The sequence below is a fragment of the Dendropsophus ebraccatus genome, chromosome 1 (assembly GCF_027789765.1).
Source record: "Dendropsophus ebraccatus isolate aDenEbr1 chromosome 1, aDenEbr1.pat, whole genome shotgun sequence".
NCBI lineage: Eukaryota > Metazoa > Chordata > Amphibia > Anura > Hylidae > Dendropsophus > Dendropsophus ebraccatus.
The window spans coordinates 10,307,377-10,320,046 of NC_091454.1; the positions used below are offsets into that span (position 1 = coordinate 10,307,377).

The following is a 12,670-nucleotide window of genomic DNA, read 5'->3' on the forward strand; positions in this document are numbered from 1 at the left end:
GCTAAATGATTGCAGAAGTTTAGCTATTTTAGTGTGGCTCAGCAAGTTCACCCCCGGTGTCCAGCCATCTCCACTTCCTGACTGTGACGAGAGCGACAGCCTGCTCAGCCAATCACTGGTGGCAGCGCTGTCCCATCTCAATCAGAAATTGGCTGGGCGGGCTGGAGGCGTGGATCAGTGGGGGACACCAGAGACAAGTAGGAGGACTCCAGGGGAGCATAGACAGGTGAGTATACATTTTTCTTTTGTTTTCTATGTGTATTAAATTGTGCAGCCGCCATCTTGGACTGGATTTGTTACAAACTTCGCAAGACGTTCATAACAACAAATCTCGGCTTGTGAAGTTCGGTTCACTCATCAGGAATGGGGAACTTGAGTCCCTCCAGTTATTGAAGAACTACAATTCCCATCATGCCTAGACAAGCAAAGCCAAGCGGTCAGTGTTAGCTGTCTGGCATGCCCTGTGCATACACCATGAATCATTATAAAGGTGGTGTATCCATAAGGTATGGTATAAATGTGGCTCCAACCTATGTGGAGAATCGGGGGTCGCACTATCTACCATATCCAGATATGAATAGAATGAATAGAGGAGTAACTGTGCATGCCCATAACTCTCTCCATTCACTTGTGGAAATAGCTGAGCATGCCCGGTTAGTGTTACTTCTATAGCAGTGAATGGAGAGAGACGTACACGTTTACATTAAATACTGTATAATGGAATTATGGTAACGCTATTCCTCCTCCATTTTGAGATTGGTCCATAAAGTGAAAGTAGAGATGTTGCCCATAGCAACCAGATTCCCGCTCTCATTTTTCAAGGGCCTTTGACAAATAAAGCCAGCAATCTTATTGGTTGCTATGGGCAACTGCTCTACTTTCACTTTAGTCTAGACCAGTGGTGTAAAACCCGCCGCCCTGTTAAACACTACATTTCCCATGATGCCTAACTTTGGGTGTCCAGGCATGATGGGAAATGTAGTTTGCCTTTTACACTTCGGGTCTAGACTAAAGTCCAAGTAAGCAGTTGCCGGTAGCAACCCATAAGATTGCAGGCTTTATTTAGCAAAGGCCCTCGAAAAATGAGTGTTAATATGGTTGCTATGGGCAACATATTTACTTTCACTTTAAAATCCTCTACTAAAATGGAGGAGGATTAGCTTCACCATAACTCCATTCTATGGAGTAACACTAATAGCTGGAAAGCCGCAGGTTTGTCTGACGCCTACGGTCTAGTCATGGCAGGCAAAGCATGCTGGGAGCTGTAGTAGTATTAGGTTTAACTTTATAGGTTGCTATGGGCAACTGGTCCATGAGTACTCTACTATTGGCCAATAGCCTCAATGCTTTGACTGACAATGCATGCTGGGAGTTGTCATAGTCAGACCTTATTGTTTACTATGGGCAACTAGTCTCCAGCTGGTGCCAAACTACAATTCCCGTCATGCCTGCACAGTTAGAGCCAAAGCTTTAGTTGTGGAGGCATGATGGGAATTGTAGTTTGATACCTGTGCTGTAAATGCTGGGAGTTACAGTTTCACAACAAGTGGAGAGTCACAGCCTATAGACCAATGCAATAGGCGCAGTGTGATCCCTAAACGTCACACTTCACAAGAACACTGGCACCCAGCCACGGCAGGGGAGGGGGGCGTGGTCATACACCTGTAACCAATCACAGGGCCGCTTCCGAACGAGGCTCGGAACGCAGCAGAGCAGGTGGCCAGTTGCCATGGAAACAGGTAAACAGAAGCCTATGAGGCTGGCACATGGCCCTGGGGGCGGAGGAGGAGGAGGAGGACCAGGAGGATGAGCGGCTGTGTACTCCGTGTGGGGCAGAGGATGCACAGGAGAGCCCGAGGGCAGGAGGTGAGACACTGAGGGGCAGATAGTGGGGGCCTGTGTGATGTTATATATTATATCTGCTGCTGACCACTGTGGCCCCAGGGGCCCCATTATGGCTGGTCTAACCCGGGTGCCTTTAGTCACGCTACACCGCAATATCACGTTACGTCAGGACACGTAAAATATATAGGGGGTCAAAACGTCCCGACAGAGGTCACCATGTTACCCTGAGGGGAGAGCGCCAGGTACGTGAATGGGGTCATGGTGTGGCCCACAATGGGCGAGAATACGGCCCGACAGGGGCTACACATCCCTCTCACCTCCGTTTGTGGGTCGTAACCTGACCCCCATTCACTGGCACGGTGCCGTCATAGTGACATGGTAGTATCTGGCCCTAGTCTATAGGGTTCTTTCCATCTAGACTTCTGGGACTCTGCTGATCGACACTGATCCAGATCCGGCACTATTTGTAACACTCCGTTTTTAAAGTGTGTCTATATCTTTAAAGGGATTGTTCACCATAAATCTTTTACTTTCCAATCAACCGGTGCTAGAAAGGGCCAGAATATTGTAATTTACTTCTATTAAAAGGGTACTATTACACAAAGCGATTTTTCGACGACCAAAGATTAACGATAAACGGTGGCAAACGACCGCTATTGAGAACGACCTGACATCGTTCACCCAATTATGCGGAACGATGATCGTTACTTAGGATCGTTATTGCTTTCGTCCTGTCGTCGCCACCGAACAATGTCTTATTACATGCGAACGATTTGCAAACGGTCAACTATAAAAATAGGTTCAAATCCTATTAAACGACTAACGATTTCTCGTTGGTCGTTTATTCGTTGCCTGCTATTACACTAAACGATCATCATTCAAATCTGAACGATTTAACGATTTTTCAAGCGATAATCGTTCCGTGTAATACCACCCCAAATGTCTACTCCTCCGGTGCTTATCAGCTGCTGTATGTCCTGCAGGAAGTGGTGTATTCTTTCCAGTCTGACACAGTGCTCTCTGCTGCCACCTCTGTCCATGTCAGGAACTGTCCAGAGCGAGAGCAAATCAACATAGAAAACCTCTCCTGCTCCGGACAGTTCCTGACATGGACAGAGGTGGCAGCAGAGAGCACTGTGTCAGACTGGAAAGAATACACCACTTCCTGCAGGACATACAGCAGCTGGTATTTTTGAATAGAATTAAATTACAAATCTCTGGCATTTTCTGGCGCCAGTTGATTTGAAAGAAAAAAAATTGGTGACCCGCTGCGGATCCCTGCCCTGTACACCCTATGGGCAGACAAACTTGCAGCATCATCGCTGCCAGTATGTCCGCAGCCCGCCCCATTAAAGGGAACCTGTCACCCCCCGTGCCGGGGTGACAGGCTCCCGACCCCCTGTTAGAGCCCCCTATACTCACCTAATCCCGCCGGGTCCCGCTTCTGGAGGTGGTCGGGTGATGAAGATCTCAGCCGCTGCAGCCCGGCGCGCGCGCTGAGAGATGAGTCCAACACCCATAGAGAATGACAGGAGAGTCCAGAGCTCCGTCATTCTCTATGGGTGTTGGACTTATCTCTCAGCGCGCGCGCTGGGCTGCAGCGGCTGAGATCTTCATCACCCGACCACCTCCAGAAGCGGGACCCGGCGGGATTAGGTGAGTATAGGGGGCTCTAACAGGGGGTCGGGAGCCTGTCACCCCGGCATGGGGGGTGACAGGTTCCCTTTAACCCTCCGGCTGCCGGAGCATGTACATCACCTGGTCCCGCTCCGGCTTGCTTCGGGGGTGCTCGGCACGTCCTGCTCAGCCAATGCTGTCCCGCAGCAGCGCATTGATTGGCTGAGCGGAACGTGAAGATACCAAGAGCCCTGAAGCAAGCAGAGCGGGGACCAGGTGAAGTATACGCTCTGGCGGCCGAGGGGTTAACGGGTCGGGCTGCGGACATATTCGCAGTGAGTGGAGTTTGTCTGCTCATAGGGTGTACAGAGCAGGGATCAGCAGCGGGTCGTGTGAACACAGCCTTAAAGAGTATTCCAGTCTTATAAAGTGATAATGATGATGTCACAAGGATTCTTTATCACTTTGTGACCCTTCTTGAGATGCATTGCATCGCCCTCATTGTTTATCCCCCAGCTACCTGGCTGTGATCAGTCCTATTCTAGTAAATGGGGTTGATGCACAGCAGGAAAGTATAATGGGGTCCATGGCCGGACCCCCAATCAGTCATATCCTAGCGGTCGACCACCTCTTTACCCAATAAAAAGTTTAATCATATTATGATCTGTGTCTCCGACCCCATTACCTTCATTAGTAACAATACAGACACGTGACCTTGCGATCTTGGCCTTGTCACCTGCGTTCCCCGGGGCCGTCACACAGTCAACAAACAGCTCTTGACTTTGGTGCGCGGCATCCACCCCCCTTCCCCTTTAAGTACAATTGTGACTGAGATGGAAATTGCTGCGGCCTGACTCTTACCGCTTCGCCTCAGAGACTCATCATTTGGGAGAATCAATACGTTTGTCATGTAAAATTCAGGAGAAAGACTCTTGATATTCAGGACGCCGTATAGAGAGTCAATGGCATTCATGTGCAATTGTGCTGAATTCTCATTGACTTGGATGGAGAGAGAAAGATGAAAGTCGCCTGAAGGTGCAACCAAAGAAAAGCAAACTCTTATAGCAATGGCTCGTGATGGTGATGATGAGGACCTGTAATTGTGAAAGGGTTAATCGACTCTACAAACCCCCCCTTCTAAATTGACACAAGCTGCATGGTTAATGATCTGTGCGGTTTTGCTCGTTGTGGAGATCACATTCCGGAGCGAGCGGCCGTGAATAGGAAGACATGACTGCGGTTAAAGTGTAAACCTGTGGGCAAATAGGGGGAAGAAAGAGAAGATTATGGCGGTATTAGGAGGCCAAAGCTGCAGAGACTCCTCTTAAAGGGGCCTTATCCGCTCTGTACACCTGTATGTCAGGGATCTCAAAATCAGGACTGTTTAACTCGCGAAACTACAACTCCCAGCATGCCCTGACAGCCTGCGGTAGTCACCTTAGTAGTATGAGCACTCTCCTATAACTACCCATACACATAGAGATTAGTGTATCAATCTGGAACTAAATCAGTTGATTCGGAATTTTCCTATAAAAAAATTGAATTCCCAAATTTTTTAGTTGTTTTTAGGTGAGGTGCTCAAAATGTCAGCCATTTTTAGGATCGGGAAAGGATAGGGTAGGGTTAGACACCATAACTGGTCACCTAAATGGCAGGGTGGGGTAGGGTAGGGATCCTAACACCAATCCTGAGTTAGGTCTAGTAGGGTTAGGGTTCCTCCCCCCTAATCCTGATTTGGGGCACGTTCACATTTATTTAATCCACTGCAGATTTTAGTTTATTATTTATATTGATCAAATCTGCTATGTATTACATGTTATGTTATGTATTACATGTGAAGTGACCCCTAGGGTTCCGTTCCCCAACCCTTAGGGCCCTATACCACCGGACGATTATCGTTCAGATTATCGTTAAATCGTTCGAATCTAAACGATAATAGTTCGGTTGAAATGCAGTTAACGATTAACGACCGAACGAGAAATCGCTTTATAAGACCTGGACCTATTTTTATCGTTGCTCGTTCGCAAAACGTTCGCAAATCGTTCACATTAAATAAGACGTCATTCGGTCGTTCACAGTAGATACGAACGCAATCGCGAAGAAATAGCGACGAAAAAACGATCGCAAATACGATCATAAGTAACGATTATCGTTCCATGGAAGTGAGTGAACGTTTTCAGGTCTTTTGCAATAGCGGTCGTTTGAGATCGTTAATCGTTAATGATTATGCGAACGATAATCGTCCGGTGGAATAGGGTCCTTACCCTACCAATCCTAATCCTAACATAGGGTATAGCCCTTACCCTACCAATCCTAATCCTAACATAGGGTATAGCCCTTACCCTACCAATCCTAATCCTAACATAGGGTATAGCCCTTACCCCACTAATCCTAACATAGGGTATAGCCCTTATCCTACCAATCCTAATCCTAACATAGGGTATAGCCCTTACCCCACTAATCCTAACATAGGGTATAGCCCTTACCCTACCAATCCTAATCCTAACATAGGGTATAGCCCTTACCCTACCAATCCTAATCCTAACATAGGGTATAGCCCTTACCCCACTAATCCTAACATAGGGTATAGCCCTTACCCCACTAATCCTAACATAGGGTATAGCCCTTACCCCGCTAATCCTAACATAGGGTATAGCCCTTACCCCGCTAATCCTAATCCTATCACCCCTTTTCCCAGTAACATTATACGCACTCTCAGTTGAGCTCAGGATGCATATGAATGGTGGGGGATTTTATTGTATAATATTGGACCCCCCACCACAATCATGGACCTATATGGAATGGAGACGTCGCAGTGACATGGGAGGTGCAGGGGTGTCCCAGCGCTAGGAGGACGTGTTGTGGGCGTCCACGGCCGGTGTGTGTGTGCAGTACAAGTACATCCAGTAATTAGTATAATTGCCTGGTTACCGTTAAGTACTTCAGAGCAGACAAGCAGGAAGCAGACTAGATGCCGGTAATCCCCGTACTACTCATCAGGGTGCGGAGGTCTCGTATCTCACAGGAGGTGAGTGATAGCCTCTCACTGTCTGCTGTGTAACCCCATGCATGCTATTCTTCTCTGTTATCAGCCTTTCACTTATCACCAGCGCCTATACTTACATATCAGCTACGCCTATAACGCTTCTGAACTATTATAAGCTGATAAATGTAAGGAAGTTGTCATAGGATGGAACTCCCCTCATTTAAAGGGGTTTTCCAGAATTAGTAAAACATGGCTGCTTTCCTTCAAAAACAGCTGAACCGCAATACCAGACCCAATCTAGACTACATCTGCAGCTGCACTTACCGTACTGCTGACTCCTTATTATTTCTCTCTTTCCCATTAGGAAATGATGCACTGGAGAAGTGTGGCACAGCGCCACATCTATCTCACAGGTTGTATGTGGTATTGCAGCTCCACCCAGTTCTTTTTTTTTCTGCCCAGGTTCGTGTTCTCCCAGTGTCGGTGAAATGGAGACCACCTGGCCTGAGAGTTAAAGGGGCAAAAAAAAAATCCTTTCAAATCAACTGGTGCCAGAAAATTATATAGATTAATCTCCAATCTTCCAGTATTTATCAGCTGCTGTATGTCCTGGCACTTTCTGGCCCCAATTGATTTGAAAGAAAACATTTTTGATGAACCAACCCCAATCGCTATGAGTGTTACTTATATGTTTTTTAAATGAAAATATAGGTGTGAAATTAGAATTACTTTCTGACTTTTCTTCTTTTTCTAGCGCCAGAGAACGTCCCCCCTCGCACCGATTACTGACGCGTCATGTCTGACGACGCGGAGAACCAGGACCTTGCCTCCGAGCAGACGAGCAGCAGTGATTCAGAGTCGGTAGGTGCTGATGTTAACAGGAGATAAACGTTCGTTCCTCTTCTAATCCCTCATGTGAATGGACGTGTCACGCTCAGCTTGGATGAGTGCGCATGTATCTCCTTTTTTTTGTTTACTGAACCTGGAAGCTGCAATACCAGGCCAATGTCTGCAGAGGGCAGAGCAAGCTCCCCTTCCATCTCCCTGTTCTAGAAATCCATTTAATATATAATCCCCAGTTGGGGGACGTAAACTAATAAGAACAGATAATACACTTGATCTTAGGGAGACCCATGAGGCCACCATACATATCCTGCTGCAAACAGTGGGATCGGACAACTTTAAAGTGTTACTGTCCCTTTAAAACCCAAAACTTTTTGAAATCATGTCATACGATCATAATAGGTCGAAGTCTGGGTCTTTAGACTTTGCAAGATAGAGCTGGGAGAAGCACTTGGCTCAGCTCTTCACTCCCTAGCTCACTGCCCTGTCCATCTTATTGGATAAGATGGGCTCCACTGTAAGGGCCCTATTGCACGGACGATTATTGCTTCTTGTAATAGAGACAATAATCAGCCGATGAAACGATAGTTTGTTTGGTTTGGACCTAAATTCGTTGGGCGCCGACGGAGCATCACTACGTGTAATAGCGATGTGCGGCAACGGCTGACGATTGCCTAAACCCCTGATACCTTACCTCTCCCCGCTCCCAGTCTTCTCTCCTGTGCTCCGCAGCTTTCCGGGCCCAGCGGCAGCAGCGTCTGGGTGGCCTGTCAACTGACAGGCCACTCAGCCAATCACAGGCAGGGACCGCCGCAGCCTGTGATTGGCTGAGCAGCCTGTCAGCTGACAGGACGCTCAGACACTGCAGACACGGGAGAGAAGACGGGAGCGGGGAGAGGTAAGGTATCAGATGTTTGGCTAAGGGCTGCATGGACATCGCTAACAATGTCCATGCAGCCCTTACTGCCTGATTAAGGTATGGTATCAGATGTTTGGGCAAGGTATCAGATGATTAAGGTATCAGATGTATGGGCAAGGGCGCTAACTATGTCCATGCAGCCCTTACTGCCCGATTATCAGGCCGTCTAATAGGTCCATTAATCAAGCGCCGCTCTAGCAGATCGGCGCTCGTTTACTAAAATGATCGGGCCGTAGTAATAAGACCCTAGTCTGTAGGGGCCCTTACTTCCACGTGCACGACCCCAAAACTGATCCAGTGTTTCTCCGCTTTTGGATGAGGAGATTTTCTTATCGTTCTTTCCACATTTCCTCTATTATTCGCTATCGGTGTCGCAGCACGGGAAACTTTGCATGGCTCCCGGCTGACAACTGACGTTCCTCCCATCTTTATCTCTTGGAAATAGGCGACGTCCGCACACAGTGGTGTCTGTTACACGATTCCCTATAATTCCCGGCGCGGCACAATAGCGGCAGGTAGGGGATAGATTAACAAGCTGTGAATGAAGAATCACTGAACTGTGGGTAACCTCTGTCGAAAACCACTGTGCGGAGTGTGAAAGCGACAGCGCTCTGCCGCCTCGTCTGCGCTTGTTGTACAACAAAGAATATATTGAATAACAATGGTGACAAGCTCGGGTTCAGTCATGCCTTCGGGGAAACGTGCGCCATCTTGGAGATCGAAAAAAAGTGTTACCGTTCATATAGTTAACGCTGCATACATATGTGCAATACGTGCTCAAACATGATATGGTGCTAGGTCCGAAATTCTGCTCTGTGTCGGGTACTAGACATGGACTCTTTGTAGCGGGTACTAGACATGGACTCTTTGTAGCCAGTACTAGACATGGACTCTTTGTAGCGGATACTAGACATGGACTCTTTGTAGCGGATACTAGACATGGACTCTTTGTAGCCAGTACTAGACATGGACTCTTTGTAGCCAGTACTAGACATGGACTCTTTGTAGCCAGTACTAACTAGACATGGACTCTTTGTAGCCAGTAATAGACATGGACTCTTTGTAGCCAGTACTAGACATGGACTCTTTGTAGCGGGTACTAGACATGGACTCTTTGTAGCCAGTACTAGACATGGACTCTTTGTAGCGGGTACTAGACATGGACTCTTTGTAGCCAGTACTAGACATGGACTCTTTGTAGCGGGTACTAGACATGGACTCTTTGTAGCGGATACTAGACATGGACTCTTTGTAGCCAGTACTAGACATGGACTCTTTGTAGCCAGTACTAGACATGGACTCTTTGTAGCGGATACTAGACATGGTCTCTTTGTAGCGGATACTAGACATGGACTCTTTGTAGCGGATACTAGACATGGTCTCTTTGTAGCCAGTACTAGACATGGACTCTTTGTAGCCAGTACTAGACATGGACTCTTTGTAGCCAGTACTAGACATGGACTCTTTGTAGCCAGTAATAGACATGGACTCTTTGTAGCCAGTACTAGACATGGACTCTTTGTAGCCAGTACTAGACATGGACTCTTTGTAGCCAGTACTAACTAGACATGGACTCTTTGTAGCCAGTAATAGACATGGACTCTTTGTAGCCAGTAATAGACATGGACTCTTTGTAGCCAGTACTAGACATGGACTCTTTGTAGCCAGTACTAGACATGGACTCTTTGTAGCCAGTACTAACTAGACATGGACTCTTTGTAGCCAGTAATAGACATGGACTCTTTGTAGCCAGTACTAGACATGGACTCTTTGTAGCAAGTACTAGACATGGACTCTTTGTAGCCAGTACTAGACATGGACTCTTTGTAGCCAGTAATAGACATGGACTCTTTGTAGCAAGTACTAGACATGGACTCTTTGTATACCGTACTTGAAATGGACTCTTTAAGCCTCAGCCCAACTTGTAGTGGCTCGACTAGAGTTCGGAATGTCAGATACCCTTTGATCTCTATAAGTAGATTTGGTCTTTACTCCAGGCGAATCTCCTCTTAAGTCTTGGTCTGAAATTCAGGATTCAGGAATTTGTCTCCAAGAGTAGATGCTACTGGCAAAAAGAGTTCTAGGAATTTAGGAAAAACCTCAGATTAGAATACAGGAGGAGAACTACAAGTGCCAGGCCGATGATCCAATAAGACAAGATGGGTCTGCAGTCACAATCCAGGAGTAACACTACAAGTAACAGGCAGACAATGCAATGGGACTAGACAGAGATGTGCTACAGAACAAGGCCAAGTGCAGAAACCAGACGTACAAGTAATGGGCAGATAATTCTATAGGCTTAAAATGTCACTGTTGTTTCTTTTTTTTTTTTTGCAGAAATTAATATTTATTAGGCAAATATGCCATTATCTGCATTCAAAAAGACTCCCCCCCCCCCCTTTCATCCACTGCTCATTATCAGATAATTGACTATTTTACATCAGTCGAGCCCTGTCTAATCTATGGAGAGGGGAGGGGGAGGAGGGAGATTAGTCGGCAGGAGAGAGCAGAGAACAAAGGATTACACAGTGGGAGCTGTGTGAAAGCTGGTATTCAGAGGTCAGAGAGGTCAGTACTGACTTCAGAGGAGATAGCCCGGTGATGTAGCTGTAAATCAACTCTTTGTTCTGTTTTGGTGCCTCATCTCCCTCCACCCCTCCCCTCTCCATAGGGAACCATGAAGACAAGGGGAGAGCTTCAAACTGCTTTTTCATGATAAAAATTCATTTTTCGGCTAATAAACACAATTACAAAGTTTCTTAAAATCGTCTGCACTATTGATTTCTGCAAAAATTGAACGACAGTGACACTTTAAACACACCTGGTCAGGAAGTTATTATCCAGCTATAGAACTACAACTACCAGGCAGACACAGCAGTAAGACTAGACAGAGAAGCAGCTAGTAATAAGACAAGGATCAGGAATTGGGAGTAGAACTACAAGTATCAGGCAGACAGAGCAGAGAAGGGGTACAGAACAAGGCCAAGGTTGGAAAGTAGAACTACAAGTGTCAGGCAAATAAAGCTGCAGGGATAGACGGAGACATGCAAAGTGTGCTGGGAGTTTAGTCAGAGACATGGTCAGGAACAAGGCCAAGGTTAGAAACTCGGACGAGAACTACAAGTACCAGGCAGACAGTGCAGTATTTTAGACAGAGATGTGATCAGGAACAAGGACGAGGTGAGAAACTGGTAGTAGAACTATAAGTACCAGGCAGACAAATATATGGTCAGGAACTGGAAGTAGAACTGCAGGTACCAGGAAGACAGTGCTGTAGGCAGAGATGGAATAGTCAATTGGCGATGTCCAACAGCTTCCATCCACTTAATCTTGGCACAAAGCGTGGCCTGGCAGGACGGACTGGATGGGAGGGTATGTGGCGGTACAATGTCTCCTACCTATGCCACATTGACATGAGCAGCAGCATCGTCTTCCTTCATGAATTTATAATGTGGTCAGTCGGACGGGGATCAGCTTCATCTCGGGCTGACGTTTAATATACATGGAGCATTACCCGGGAAGGATCTGGGAGATCAGGATTACAAGTAGTCCCACTCCAGCGCCATTTATCCGTAGTGACTCACGGAGCTCAGTGGGACATCTCCGAGGAGTCACTCGCTGACTACAGATGCATAAGGATTCACTTTCGGTAAGAGATCAACTTCAGTGGCGTATATATAACAGTATAAAGGCTGGTACACATGGCGGTGTATATATAACAGTATAAAGGCTGGTACACATGGCGGTGTATATATATATAACAGTATAAAGGCTGGTACACATGGCGGTGTATATATATAACAGTATAAAGGCTGGTACACATGGCGGTGTATATATATATAACAGTATAAAGGCTGGTACACATGGCGGTGTATATATATAACAGTATAAAGGCTGGTACACATGGCGGTGTATATATATAACAGTATAAAGGCTGGTACACATGGCAGTGTATATATAGCAGTATAAAGGCTGGTACACATGGCAGTGTATATATATAACTATAAAGGCTGGTACACATGGCGGTGTATATATATAACAGTATAAAGGCTGGTACACATGGCAGTGTATATATAACAGTATAATGGCTGGTACACATGGCAGTGTATATATATAACAGTATAAAGGCTGGTACACATGGCGGTGTATATATATAACAGTATAAAGGCTGGTACACATGGCAGTGTATATATAACAGTATAAAGGCTGGTACACATGGCAGTGTATATATAACAGTATAAAGGCTGGTACACATGGCGGTGTATATATATATATAGCAGTATAAAGGCTGGTACACATGGTGGTGTATATATATATAACAGTATAAAGGCTGGTACACATGGCGGTGTGTATATATATATATAACAGTATAAAGGCTGGTACATATGGCAGTGTATATATATAACAGTATAAAGGCTGGTACACATGGCGGTGTATATATATAACAGTGTAAAGGCTGG

At 46.2% G+C, this 12,670-nt stretch overlaps 1 protein-coding gene and 1 pseudogene across 3 annotated transcripts in view; one reads left to right on the forward strand and one right to left on the reverse strand.

Annotated features, from left to right (window-relative positions):
- The first annotated feature begins 1,751 nt into the window (after nt 1–1,751).
- Nucleotides 1,752–12,670, forward strand: part of AGBL3 (AGBL carboxypeptidase 3) — a 70,328-nt gene continuing 59,409 nt past the window's right edge. For all 3 annotated transcript variants that reach the window (XM_069951912.1, XM_069951916.1, XM_069951922.1), the window contains exons 1-2: nt 1,752–1,866; nt 7,203–7,309. In XM_069951912.1, coding sequence (XP_069808013.1) covers nt 7,244–7,309 — 66 coding nt within the window. In that variant the 5' untranslated portion in view covers nt 1,752–1,866; nt 7,203–7,243. The remainder of the gene's footprint in view (nt 1,867–7,202; nt 7,310–12,670) is intronic.
- On the reverse strand, nt 7,415–7,591 carry LOC138781890 (U2 spliceosomal RNA; annotated as a pseudogene).